We start from the raw sequence: 14,038 nt of genomic DNA on the forward strand, positions 1-14,038 counted from the left end.
GTAGTTTATGAAGGGTGTGTGTGTCCTTCCTCTGAACACATCTTTACCTGCCAGCATTGGACCAGAATCCTTTTTTTCTACATCAGAATTTGAGGTGTTCTACTACTAATATTAGTGGGTAGGAAACAATAAAGGCCCATTTGAGCCCATTAAATGTAAAAGCACCGCTCTGTGTTAACAAGCTGGACAAAAGGCATTCCATTTCCCCCAAACTTTTATTTAAAAGCCCTAAACAAAGTTTGACAAAAGTTTTCAAGTGGAATTACTCCATCAGGTGGGCCAAAAGAGGCATGCCCCCACCCAGCCCAGCCCAGCCCTCTGTTCACGTACAAAACAGAAAGGGACAACAGTGGATGCATTGGGCCCCTTGAAGGGACACTTATGACTGAAAACCACAAAGGGGGCTTCAGTTAAACATGACCACCCTTTAATTGGGTGTATGTGTTTTCCTTCCCAGACCAGCTAAAGGGTAGTTGTTTTTCTTCTGTACAACCCCCAACATGCAGAATATAGAAATAAAGGCAAGTTCTGGGTTTCAACCAGTAGACAATGGTTTGTATTGAGCAAGAAACAAAAACCAAAAATAAATGCAGCAACCCCCAGAGCATCAAGGGAAACCATCGTCATCATCCTCAGCCATTTCCTTGGCAAATTCTAGGTCCTGCTGCTCACGCTCCCGGCGCTCCTGTGAACCAAAAGCAATCATATGATTCAGTGCAACTTCACTGGCATGGGACAACACTGAGCTGTTCTGTAGGCTGGGATCAATTACACTTCCCTAAGAAAAATTAACATATGAAGTCTCATGGGACAATTTTAACAATAGCCCAGGTTTGTTTTTAATTGTCATTAACTTCAACTCATGGCAATCCTATAAACAAAAGACCTCCTAGTCATCCTGCTATAAACAGCCCTGCTCAGGTCTTGCAAGCTCAGGGAATGTCCAGATACTTGTCACAAAGTATGGACATGAGTTAGTTGCGAAAAAGCATTCCTTTCTGTTTTTAAAAATTGAATACAACACTGGTTTAAAAAAGAACTCTTGGCTCAGTGCAGTGTTTTTTGAACCTAGACTACTGGATAGGATCGAAACAAAGATCCAAAACACACTGCCGAAATTTCAACACGGCTTTAACTCAATACTAGGCAATTCTGGGAAGTGTAGTTTTGTGAGGTATTTAATCTCTGTCAGAGAGCTCTGGTGTCACAATAAACTATAGTCCCTAGGATTCCCTAGCACTGAGCCAGGGCAGTTAAAGCAGTCTCAAACTGGATTATTTCGGCAGTGCATTTTGGACCTTAGTGACACACAGTAAACCTGTCGAAATGAATGAGAAAGATTAGCCACAGTTAACTGTAGTGCCATTGATTTTAATAGGTCTAATCAATGCCCTATCGTTCAATAAAACTGTTGGGCTGGCTCACCATTCTCTCCTCAAACCTGCCATTCTGGCTTGTGTAGCATCTTAAATTAACACAGACACAGACAGGAATACAGGAAGCCACTAGCACCAAATGTTACAGAAGTTCATGGTGATGGGAGGGAGATACACAGGACTGCTGGTCCATGATAGGCTCAGCACTTGTTAAGAAATAACATCTTAGAGCCACAGCTTAGTGCAAATCTGGACCATATCCAAAGTAGTTTCTTGAGCAGTCACCAGGGGAACCTTACCTCTGCAGACTCCAGGTCCTTGTTATAAGACTTCGGAGGGAACCTCATAGCCTGAAAAAAGAGGGAATTAAAGAAAATAGACAAAATGAACTGGAAGCCAGTCTCCCAAACAAGCCTCAGAGCAGAAGTCTAGCCAGGGAGGTCTTCAACAGCACATTTAGAGGTACCTGATTTTGGAAGTTACTTTTTGGAATTCAAGCTGCAAAATTCCCTAGCCACCATGCTTACTGGTGGTACTGGCTGGGGGATTTGGGGCACTGTATTTCAAAAAAGTAGTATTTCCAAGCTCTGAAAGGTACAATAGGAATTTTACAGATATGGTGCCTATGTTCTTTGGCTTGAGCAGGCTGACAATCGCTATACATCATTCCCTACTATGTCTTTGGGCTCTTAAGGAATCAGATCCCTAAATCCAATCTCCCAGGACTCCTTTCTGTAGCCACTTAGTTCATATAGCCTTCCCAAAGCTGAGGCGCCTCAGTTCAACCAGACCTTTTGTAATAATAAACATGTAACATGTATATCGTGCTTTAAGGTGTTCAAAGGGCTTTGCATATCTCAGTGTAACTCTCTCATTTAGCCCCACACTACAGATTGAGCTGATGATGAGAAAGAAAGTGGCATGCCTCTAGCTGTGAGATTCAAACTCGGGATTTCTGAGTCTATAATTCAGGTACTATCCCACATCAAAACGTCTTGATACCTACTCAACTGCATTTCCTGAAGCAAATGTACAGAAACTGCATTCCCATTATCCCTGATGCTCCCTTTATTCTATCTGCCCCATGAGACACCAATGTACACTCATTCCTTTACCTTGACAGACATATTGTGAATATCAAGGCAGAAGGAGATACGTTGGTGGAAGGCCAGCTGGGGTTCCCGTGTTGAGTAGATGTCTGTCATCTCCTTGGACTGGATGTAACCCTTCTCATGGTTGATGCTGGCTTCAATCACACCATCCCGAATGGCCTGAGAAGCGGAGACAAGCACAGAGTCAATTATCTTTCAACAACAATATCCAGAGAGTAAAAAAGCCATATAGCTTTGGCAGAAAGCCTAAGAGATTCATTTCTAGAGAAAGGTTGTCAGGCTCATGTCTCCTCAAGAGCCTGTCCCACTCTTGGTATGTAGTTATAGATTTAGGTAGTGTGCATGCTGAGAGCCATTTACTATGATATCATATATACATATATTTAAAAATACACACAATGGCCTCTGTAGTTTTTAGTTTGATGTGCAAATGGGGTGGGGTGATTCTCTATCGCTAAGGTAGGGTGACAGAACAGCAGTAAGACTATGGCCTGTTCTGTGTAGAGCACCTCAAAAACTTCCTCTTTATGTATTTAGTGTTTGGATATCCTGTTTCAGAAAAACAGAGGCAGAAACAACACAGTGATATGGATAACAAAGGCCAAAATCCCAACAGTTTACAGGTCTTGTGAGATACACAAGGGTAAACTCTCTTGAGAGACAGAGCATTAAAGACACAGCTGGCAATGGAAATTGATTAGCTTGGCAAAATGAGAGTATGGCACTGTACAGATGGGCCCTATGGGGCACCGTTGTTACGTGCGAGCGGCGGTGCTTCCAGACACGACTCGCCCCTCGCACGTGATGAAAGCATCAAATGGCGGCGGCCTGTACATACAGGCGCCGCCATTTTGACGTGACGGATGTGCCACTGGTGCCTTGCAGTGTCACAAAGGCACCACAAGAAGAACCCGCTTTTTGCGGGTTCTTTTTGCTCCATGATGGAGCTGCGCAGTTTGTCCACTGTGGCTCCCTCGCAGAGCAAACCAGGGCGGCGGGAGATCACCCTTTTTGGGCAGTCTGTATCCTGCCTATGAGTGGCAATCCTCGTTCAGTCCAACTCTGCAGTCACCCACCTTGGCAACAATGAATTCAGCATCCTCTGGGCTATCCAGCTGCAACTTCTGCGCTATGTCAGCCAAGGAGATCCTTGAGTAGGAAAGGCTGATCATGCGAACACCTACATGAAGGACAAGAAGACAGCCCAAAGAGAGTACAAGGGACATCCATCAGAAGCCTATGATTTCTTTTTCTTTCATTCTGTTTAAGTGCAGCATTTGCTGGAGAAGGGAGCTACTTGCTATCACATCCCCCATGGAGAGGTCCCAGGAGAGAGAAAGAGAAACACAAAGGGCACACTTAATGGAGGCTAAGAAACAGAAAATATGGCTCAACTGATATTTTAAGCACTATTCTAAACCCAAACCAACATGTTGCCATGGGATGGGATTAACTCTGAGGAGCTGGGGTTGTGGGGCAAAGGGGGTCAAGTGCCTCTCACCTGTCTTGATCACATTGTGCCTCAGGCGAATGATGAGGGTGTAAGTTCCATCTGCCTGGAACTTATCACTAAACTGATCAAGGACTTGGTTAAACTTTGCCAGGTTTCCTGTCCGAACAGCTGGGAGAACACACAAGGATGCAAGAAATAAAGAGGTGAAGAGGTCTGGGGCTTGTGCACACACACACTACATAATCATAGCATGTAAGTTCTAACTCCATTTTCTATACTATAATATATTCCTATCTTTGCTGATACAAGTAAGATATATGGTTATGATATACAGCTTTCATTACTGCCAAAAGCCACATCTTTACTGACTGCAATGCAACAACTCTGCTATATAAATTCCCTTTAAGCTTTCTTCAGATAAACCACATATATGCATTTAATTGCCTACTTATAGCATCTTCGTAATTACGCAGTTCATACCCCACATTCTTCTTAAGAGTTCAAGGCAGTATGTTACATGTCAGTAGTTTTATTTAATGTATGATTATAGCCATGAAAAGCCTTTGAGAACTGATATATTGCAAGTGGGATAAGTATCCAAGGTACCCAATCATGGCGTCTACAAAGTATGAAAGAGGTTTTGTTTAAAAAACCAGGACATGTCAATGTTTTATATCAATTCTCTTTTCAAGCATGACATACAATGAGTGTCATACATTTTCCAAACCATGCTAAAGCATGAAAAACGTTTGAAAAGGATAATAGCTGTATCTGAATTCTTGTCTCATCAAACTTTTCAGAAATGGTAATTTGAACACCTAGAAATTTCCTATACTAGTTCATAAAAACAAGGATGGGCAACTGCAGCAGTTCTTGGGGCTTATTTTTTGTCTGCTGAATACCAAGATGACCAAAAACAGTGGAAGAAAACTGGAAATGGCAAAACATCACTACCTGTTGCCATCTAGTTGAACTCTCCATTCAGAATACACAGCTAAAGCACCTCTGAAAGAACTCTGTCTGTTGTGAGCCCAAGCAAATCCTCTCTCATATATTTTAGATGCCAGGACAGGGTGACTCTGCGTGTAGATTGTCTCTATCTATTTTGTTTTACTGGTGGTGTCTGGAGAATTATGTACAAATAGATGAAATAAATGTACATCACTGCTCTGTCTGTGTTCCCCAAGGGGTTTGTACTATTAAAAATAGTGTTATACTTTGGGGCTACATCCAATTGCTAAGTCCTAAGTAGAGTAAACCCACTGAATTAACAGCTAAACAGTAAGTTATGCAGTTAGCACTTACACAGAATTGATTGCTTCAATAGGTCTACTCTACTGAGACTAGCTGTTTAAGTTTTCACCTCCTATACCACAATTAAGCCACGACATTTAGAACACCTTCCAAATAAAATTACTGTTTGTAAAACAAGTATCAATACAAATGAACAGAATTTCAAAGGGGCTGTGCTAACAAGGATCCAAAACATATATGAATTTTTATTATTAAAGATTCCTCTATATACTTGCAGTTCAGTGTAACTGCCCATTGTTTTCATCATACTGTTAAGTAAAACACAGTTGTATTACTTACCCTGTGTCAAGAGAAAGTAGGGCATGAGGGATCTTTTAAGAGATGGCTGCCGAAACTGAAGTCTGTCTGGGATCTCACCTAATAGCAGTTCTACCACAATCAGCAGCTTATGGACCTAGAGCACATATACAACAGATTAATTTCTCCTTCCACAACAACATGACAGACTGATGTTCAGTAGTGTGCGAATGACAGATGTACGCTCTTCCCTACTGTAAGCCCACAGCGCCACCTGGAGGACCCAACTCTTACTCACTGTCTGTTTAAAGCCAACAGCTGTGTGCTGTGGTGCTTTCCGTAGGGCGTTCGTCATGGTCCTCCGGGCTTCAGAATATTCCAGCTGGATGGCCTTGATGCGACCTATAAGGGAAGAGGAGCTCAGCATTAGGAAGGACTAAAGTGGAGGTAATATATTAATGCTGCTTGATGGGTTTCCCCCAAATGGATTTTGTATTCATTTTGTATACCATTAAGAAGCCAAGCCCTTCCTCCAGTCCATCTGCCTTGGTCCAGGCCTTGGAGGTGGAGAAGAACTGCTGGACCTGATCCCATTCCCCACCACCACTCCCTTCTCCTTTTGTGTCGTGTCTTCTTAGATTGTAAGCCTGAGGGCAGGGAACCGTCTAACTAAAAGATTGTATGTACAGCGCTGTGTAAATTTACATCGCTTTATAAATAAAGGTTAATAATAATAATAATAATAATAATAATAATAATAGTAATAATAATATTCCAATGCTCAGCTGGAATCTGGAAGATGAAAACAAAGGTTACATTCCACATTGTAGAAAAATAATCCAGGTCGACACTAACTGCCATGGCTCAGTGCTATGGAATTCTGGGAACTGTAGTTTGTGGTGGCACCTGAGCTCTCTGACAGAGAAAGTTAAATGTCTCACAAAATCCTAGAATTTCGTAGTACTTAACCATGGTATTTTAAAGTGGTGTCAAACTGGATAATTTCTGCAGTGTGATGCAGCCTAGGTTTCTCAAGAATAGTAAATTGGGCCAATGTTTTAAACAGTTGTCACTTTGGCTCATTATGCCACCCAATCTGATCCTGTTAATCTCTGTCTTCTATGTGACTTGTGCACTATATCAGTGCATATGGAATTTGTGTAACTCCCACAATCCCCAGTTAGCACAGGTGCTGCCAGGGTAGTTGAGGGATCCTGAGAGTTAGAATCTAAAACAGTAATGTTTTCAAGTGCTGAGCACATGACATTCTAACCGCATCTCTTAAAACATGCTTTATCTAGGGGTACATAAAGACATTATCTCATGGGAGCTTTATTTTTGCAAGCCCAAGCCTAGCTCATAAACTAGCAAACATGGACTGTCCTGGCTCAGCGTTCTTTATTGCTCCAGCTGAACTAAAATTCTCTCACCCTCTCTCATCATGCATGTTATTGTATCTTGAGTTAAAAACAAAACACATGAAATGGTAAGAAGTCAAAACATCTATTTTCTTATGTTCCTTTTTAATATCTCTCACTTATTAACTTTATTCCCTTTACAACTGTACTATGCCCTAGATAACTAAGTGAGAATGGAAGCCTTTCCACTACATTCCTTGGAATACTTGAGATTATCAGTCCAATATATACACTGCTAAAGTGATAATTAATACTGGTCTCAAATGTACAGGTTTCTAAGTAGCTTGCTCTTCAAGTAACAAATGAAGCAAGAGTGTTGCCTTACATGTTTCAATTTGTAGTGTACATTTTGCTGTTTTAAGTTTTCAGTGCTGTGATTTTCTTTCAATCCCTCATGTGAAGGAAAAGCACAATGTGCGCTTTAAACCAACAGCATTTGCAAGAAATCTCTGCAATAATTAACACAAAGGAAGGGACAGGGCAGGCCAGATGTTTCTACCAATCCTAGTCTTAAAATGTTGGAAAGCAAACATCTTCAAGTTACTCTTCCATTGTCAAAACCTTGATTAAGTTAAGCTTAAACCAAAGGGTATCTGAGAGCTGCATTTGTATTGGGATGTCTGTGTCAGCAGTATACAAGTGAGCAATTCATTACTAAGTGTGGCATTTGGTATAATGAAAAACTTAAAGAACTTTGTTTTGACTCAACTTAGGGCTATCAAAGTAACCTTAATAATACACAGGCAATGGGTGCACTATCTCAAAAATCTAAGCAGGACATAATCTGTTCTGGAAACGTTCTACATAGAAACACTGCTCCTTTGTTTTGGCTAGCAGGTGAGCAAATTCAGCAAATTAATGAGTAATGTGCCTAAGTTATTTTGAAAGCGGTACAGTTAGCCATCCACATTTGTGGGTTTGACTTTTGTGGATTTCAATATTTCATGGATTTGATTGATATGTTCTCTCTAGAAATTTCTATGTCTGTCAATGTGACTCTATGGCCAACTTTCACCAGAAGCTATGTTGGAGGAATTAAGAGATTCACTTCTCTAGGAATCTGTAGCTCCTCCAGCACAATTCTATAATCAAACTCCAGCAGATGTTCACCACAGAGTTGAGCTGGAGGACCTAGAGGTTCCTAGGAAGGTGTTCTTTAAAATAAAAATGTTTTTTTTTAATTTGTGATTTTTCCATTTTCATGGGGATCTTGTGAACCTAACCCCAGTGAATGTAGAGGGTCCACTGTATTTAATTTCTTGGATAAAAGCTGATAAGTGGCAGAATATGCAGGGCTTGGGTATATGGGCTCTGGCATATATTTGACCCAGGATATCTGGGATTTCAAGGAGTCAAGCTCTGCCTCTCACCTGTGTAATAGAGGTACCTGGCCCATTCATTATTGTTTGCTTGCTCAGGAAACACTGACTTGGATACCAGCTTTTCTGCCTGGTCATAGAGGTCATAGTGAAGGTAGTTCCTCAGCAGCAGATTCAGGAGGGTTGCCTGTCCATCTGCATCATGGCGGAGCGTTGCCGTCCTTAAGCGGGCATGAAGGAAACTTTGAAAAGAGAATGAAAGAGAAGAGGCTGTGTCAGCAGAAGGCTTGAAAAAATACTACTACAGAAAAAAGAAGATTATGGCAACATCTGGATGTTGCCAGACCTACCTCCTCACCACATCTAGCTTGTTCAAGAACTCATAGATGCGTGCATGGTAGTAGTAACACTTTGCCACCACCAGATCAAGGGCTCGGCGGTTTTGAGGACTTATCTTTTGCATCAGATCATCTGAAACCTTTTGTGCCTAGGGGGAGGAGAAACATTTCATGCTACATATTTGTAAGTGCTGACATGTATGATCATAAACTATATTCACATAATGATCTCTTGTACTTCCTGTCTAGTCTGCACAAAGCATCTTAGTTTACCCTTATGGGCCCTCGCAAACTGTTTTTTGAGACAGCAAGCCATGCTGCCATAAATTACTCAATGAGACATAGAGGAAATTTTGCTCAAGGGAGCTCAAACTAGCTCACTGAAGCAGATAGACTTGAGTGAGTTTCTACTGCCCTCACCCACTGAGACGATGGTCTGGCCCTGAACATACTTCAGACATAAGTTTATATTGTCTGCAAACAGACTATGTTATCAACTGGGAGCAGAGACTTATGGGGAGAATGATGCATTACCTCTTGATAGCGTTTGCTATTCATCAGATAGATGACCAGGAGTAGCTGGAGATAGGCTTCTACCTCTGGCAGGAGAGGTGTTGAAGCCGCTTTGCCTGTGCGGGGCCGGAACTGCAAGTCAGCTTCTGTGTCCATAGGCTAAAAAAAGTAGGAGAGACGTGTTCAGGTTAATGAGAAGTTGTTATCCATCTCTCTCTCCGATTTCTAGTTCTAGCACTTCTTTACCAGAATCTAATAAAAGGTTTCACATTCAGGCCCTAGAGAACCATATGCTGCCCGCCTATTACAATCCAACACTTCATAACATATAATATGGGCAATATGACAAAATAGGGCAATGCTGCCCATCCCAAAAGGCTTAATAGTGTCCTCAAGGAGCATCCCTACAGAGCAAAAGAAGTATTCCTGAAACATTTAGCCAGCCTCTGTGAGATTTCTCTGCGGCCCTGTAAATCCCTATTGGACTTGCCTCTTCCAGAAAGCTGATGAGGAAATCCCGTACAGCACTGTTAGATGTGAAAAAGCCATTGATAGCCTTCTGGAGCACATTGGGGTTGAGGCGGCGGGAAGTGGATGGCAAAGCTCTCAGGGCACGCAGGACATAGCGAGGTTCCTTCCCAGATACAGCTTTTTCCAGCTGCTTCACGTGTTCCTTGATGTCTGCAATGGCCAAAAAGGAAAAGACAATTTACTACAGAAGAAACAGGTTAAGCAATACTGTGTGGTCATCAATGTGTCCACCACTGGCTGGGGCAACTAAGCATTTGTACACCAGCCTGAACAACAATCTCAAACCAAAACTAAACTAAACTAAGCGCAACCCTGATTTACACAAACCTTATATCAGAATACCTTGGGATTTCAAAAACAATACTCTCAAACCTCTCTGAGCAAAAGCAAATTCGTTCAGCATCCCATTTAACATTTTATGGTATTCATACATTAATAATACAAGTAGTTATATCTCATGATTAAGAAGCAGACTTTTGGTAACCTCTTAAAAAGCATTACTGTAATAAAGACTGTAATTTTCCAAGTTTTTTTCAGGCTGTACATTCAAGATCACCTAAATTACCACCAGTCAGTTTGGTCATCATTTTAATACTCTTTAATGCTATTACTCCTTTTTAGCTAACTTCAAAGAAGCTATTTTCAGTTCTGGAGTTTGTAATCAGTAGTGGACAGCATGAAGGCAAACAAACCTCAATTTAATTCAGACAAATCAGAAATGTTTCTGGTTAGCTTGAAGGATGATTAGGAAAACCTTTCCCACAGAGGTTACATCTGCCTCCATTACGTCCTTCCAGTAGCAAGTGAAAACTTTTTTCAACTGACTGTTTGTGGAGAAAGGGTTTTAAACAGTGTGCTGCATTATCTGCATTTCTCACTTTTTAACATATATATTTTAAATTTCTTTTTAATTCTACCCATAGCTGACTTATAGTTCATCTTCTGTATGTTTTTACTTATGTGGGTTTTTATCTGTATCCGTTTTAATTTCTGTAAGCTCTCTTGTGTCCCAGGGCTGGGAAAAGGCAAGATATTAATAAGTAATAACAATATCATAATAATTCTTAGGCTGTACTCACAGGGTAGATGAATAGTGCATTATTTCCACATATTTTTTCAATACTTGCTTGTGAGTCAGTCAGTTTTTGTTAGTGACTGAGTAATAATTCAGGAGAGGTAGTTACTGCTTTATAATACTGTATGGTACATGTAACTGCACATGATTTTGAATATGCATGTAGGGGAGTTGTAACAGTAAACCAAAACTCCCACCACAAGGAATGGGCTTGTCTAAAACATTACAGTATTTCTGGATCTTAAAGTAGCTGGCTGATCTACAGGAATTTTTTCCAAATAACAAACCTGTACCTGCCTCTCCATCAACATGTGATGCTTCCTTTGGAAAATTCCCATTTTATCCATCTTTAACAATCATACTTTAAAATTACATTCTCCATTTTAATATATCTCCTCAATTTTCTGGCCTTGCAATGTTTTTATACTCCATGGGTAGCAGCAGCTTCTAAATATGGACCCTGCCTGTTTAACTTTTTTTTTACTGCATCAGAAGAAGTGTGTTTATACCAATGAAAGCTCATGCAAAAATAAAAACCAGTCTTAAAGGCTTTTGTTCTCCTCTCCCCACTCCATGTTCATAAAGAATCCCGACAGACCGTATTTTTGTGTAGTCTTGTGAAGACTACACAAAATGGAAGCCAGTGCTCTTCAGAGCTTGGCAAACACACCACTGTCAGGAAATCACTCTTCTAGATTGTAAACTATGCAGAGTGGTATAAACACCCTGCAGATATTACATTGCCGGATGTTGGAAGCTAAGCAAGGTCAGGCCTGATTAGTACTAAGATGGAGGGCCACCAAGGAATACCAGATGCTCTATGCTATATTTCAGAGGAAGGGAATGGTTAACTGCTAGCTAAGAGTATCCTATGAAATACATGGATTTGTCATAAGGCTGACAGGTGATCTGCTGAACTCCCTCCTGATAAGGGGTTCATTCATACCACTAGTTTTTTTCTCCCCATAACACTCTTCTGTTGCTGCTGTGCTGTCTTTAAACAAATGGTGCTGCTGTTTTTAGCTGTGTGGAGACGAAGACAAGAGGGGGGCACTTGCCCCTTCTTCTCTTCCGCTGCATTGGCTTCTTCCTCAGGGAAAGAGCCACGGCAGTGAAGAAGGGTTCCTCCGGTTTCTGCATTTTCTGGACATATCAGTCCTGCACCAGTTTGTCCATTGCACCTTTAACACACAGTCCTGCCCCACTTTAGTTTCACGGTCAGCACTTTGAACCTGGGTGCCCTCTGGCCAAGATCAGAGGACACTTGTGCCATGCTATCACCTTGCCTTGTTCCCTGAATTGTGCAGAGCATGTGGGGGCTCCAGATGACACTCCAGACTTCCACTTGTAGCCACACTATGGTTCCTATCACTGTTTCACATTTTTCTTACTATGGAAAAAAGGTGGAATAGCCTCACGCTGCCTCCTAACCTTGGTGTTGCTGCATGCCTCCATGTCATTTCTGATTTATGGCGAACCTCAGGCAAACCTATCATGGAGTTCTCTTGCCCCGCCTGAATGCTTTCCTCCTGCGTCTTCATTGAAGTAACTATCTCCCTCACAGCAATGTTGTCGTTCTTGTTGTTGTTAACTGCCTTCAAGGTGATTTCATCTTATGGCGCTTCTATGACACCTCCCGCCACCCCTATCGTCAGGAAACCTCCATATTCGCTAGGGTTAGGGGCACAAGACCCCTGTGAATGGGGGGGGGGGGAAGCAAATGACAAAAACACACCATGATTTTACTTGAGAGGACACCTTTCTAGGGATCTCTAGGTCCTCCAGTGCACCTTTTTGTTAAAGTTGACCATAAAGTTGCACTGGAGGACCTAGAGGTTCCTAGAGAGGGCATATTCATCAAATATGGAGGGATGAGTGTGTCTATATATCTATATCTATATATAGACATATAGATGCACACACTATATAAATTAATGATCTGTTAAATATGTATGAAACATGCCACATACAAACTCACACCTCTATATAACACTATAATAATAATAATAATTCTTTTTTTTTTTTTTTTGCTTTAATGCGTTTTTTATATTGTGAGCCGCCTTGGGTCTCTTTTGGGAGAAAGGCGGCATAGAAACACAATAAAGGGATGCTTAGCCCCGCCCCTAAAATCAGACTCTCCTCTCCCCCCCCGCGCCTCTCTTATATCTGTCCAATAGGAGCTCTCAGGAACGTTCCATAGCCACGCCCTCACCTGGGCCACACCACGCAGGGGTCCCTTGGAGGGGCTCTAGCCACGCCCCCTCCCTCCCCCCTTCAGCGCGTGGAACATTCCATCCCTTCCTCACCTTCGAGCGTGACGGCGTCCAGCTCGCGCTGCGACTTCTCGGCCGAGGCGGGCTCAGCCGTAGCGGACGCCGTCCCTTCCTCGGGCATCTCGACATCGGCAGGCGGCTGGGGTGGCTGAGGGGGCTCCGCCAGCGGGGGTTTGGCCTTCTCCGATCCGGCCCGGCGCCGAGAGCCGCCTTCCTGCTTCATGGCTGCTTCCCTCTTCTCCACGCACCGGCTCCCAACACCACCGTGACAGAGCAACAATCGCAGGGGGTGACGGGAAAAGCGAGGCACGCTCGGCCAATCGATCGCCGATGCAACAGAACAGAAAGGCGGGGCGTTGCTTGCATCCTCTTTCTCCTTCGGGGGAGGAGGAGTAACCATAGAAATCGACGTAGGGCTAGAGTGTCACACCTGCCACTTCCGGTGTATATTTTGAGGCGGCCAGCTGTGTAAGGACAACCATAGAGTGTAAACCATATAAACCATAGAGGAGCTAGAGTGTCACACTTCCGTCTTCCGGTTTATATTTTGAGGTTACCAGCTATATAGTGGATGTAAGGACCAACCATAGAGATAGACAAGGGACTAGAGTGTCACACTCGGCTTCCGGTTTATATTTTGAGGCAGCCAGTTGTGCGTGTGAGGACTAACCATAGAGATAGACAAGGAATAGAATGTCAAACCTCCGACTTCCGGTTTATATTTTGAGGCTACCAGCTAACATAGGGACTGCAACGCCCATGAACCCCGCCATTGGCTTGACTGACTGGGAATGATGGGAAATGTAGTTCAACAAATACTTAAATACTGTTTAAAGCCGTGATGCCCAAACACTGGCCTTCCAGGACTTGGGCCCAAAACACTGCAGAAATTAATCCAGTTTGAAACCTTTTTAACTGCTTAACTGGCTCAATGCTAGGGAATTCTGGGAAATGTAGTTTGTTTGGGGTTTTTTTACACCTTATTTTTTTTACACTTTTACACTATTTTTCTCATAAAGATTTATGATATACAATTATTTTATTATCAATAGTTTATTTTAACCAATAAGTAAAGTTTT

The 14,038-nt window shown here is 42.2% G+C and overlaps 1 protein-coding gene across 1 annotated transcript; it reads right to left on the bottom strand.

The window, feature by feature from the left end:
- Positions 1-533: 533 nt before the first annotated feature.
- Positions 534-13,290, bottom strand: LOC149309172 (26S proteasome non-ATPase regulatory subunit 3). The gene is made up of 12 exons (XM_089531890.1): positions 12,993-13,290; positions 9,571-9,761; positions 9,102-9,239; positions 8,580-8,716; positions 8,281-8,471; positions 5,791-5,894; positions 5,535-5,649; positions 3,990-4,109; positions 3,565-3,668; positions 2,492-2,647; positions 1,676-1,726; positions 534-685 (listed from the first exon to the last, which is right to left on the bottom strand). The coding sequence occupies exons 1-12, from the start codon at positions 13,180-13,182 to the stop codon at positions 608-610; spliced, it is 1,575 nt and encodes a 524-aa protein (XP_089388016.1). The 5' UTR covers positions 13,183-13,290; the 3' UTR covers positions 534-607.
- Positions 13,291-14,038: the final 748 nt, after the last annotated feature.

This window comes from Sceloporus occidentalis, unplaced genomic scaffold, assembly GCF_023333645.1.
Source record: "Sceloporus occidentalis isolate IW3139 unplaced genomic scaffold, rSceOcc1.0.p SCAF_7, whole genome shotgun sequence".
Classification (NCBI taxonomy): Eukaryota; Metazoa; Chordata; class Lepidosauria; order Squamata; family Phrynosomatidae; genus Sceloporus; species Sceloporus occidentalis.

What these genes read in the sequence shown, in the direction of transcription:
- LOC149309172 (XM_089531890.1), bottom strand. Translation starts at nt 13,182, where the DNA reads ATGAAGCAGGAAGGCGGCTCTCGGCGCCGGGCCGGATCGGAGAAGGCC. An exon ending in ATAGCAAACGCTATCAAGAG is followed by an intron (nt 8,717 to 9,101) that starts GTAATGCATCAT and finishes TCCTCCCCCTAG; the next exon opens with GCACAAAAGGTTTCAGATGA. An exon ending in AAGCTAGATGTGGTGAGGAG is followed by an intron (nt 8,472 to 8,579) that starts GTAGGTCTGGCA and finishes CTCTTTTCAAAG; the next exon opens with TTTCCTTCATGCCCGCTTAA.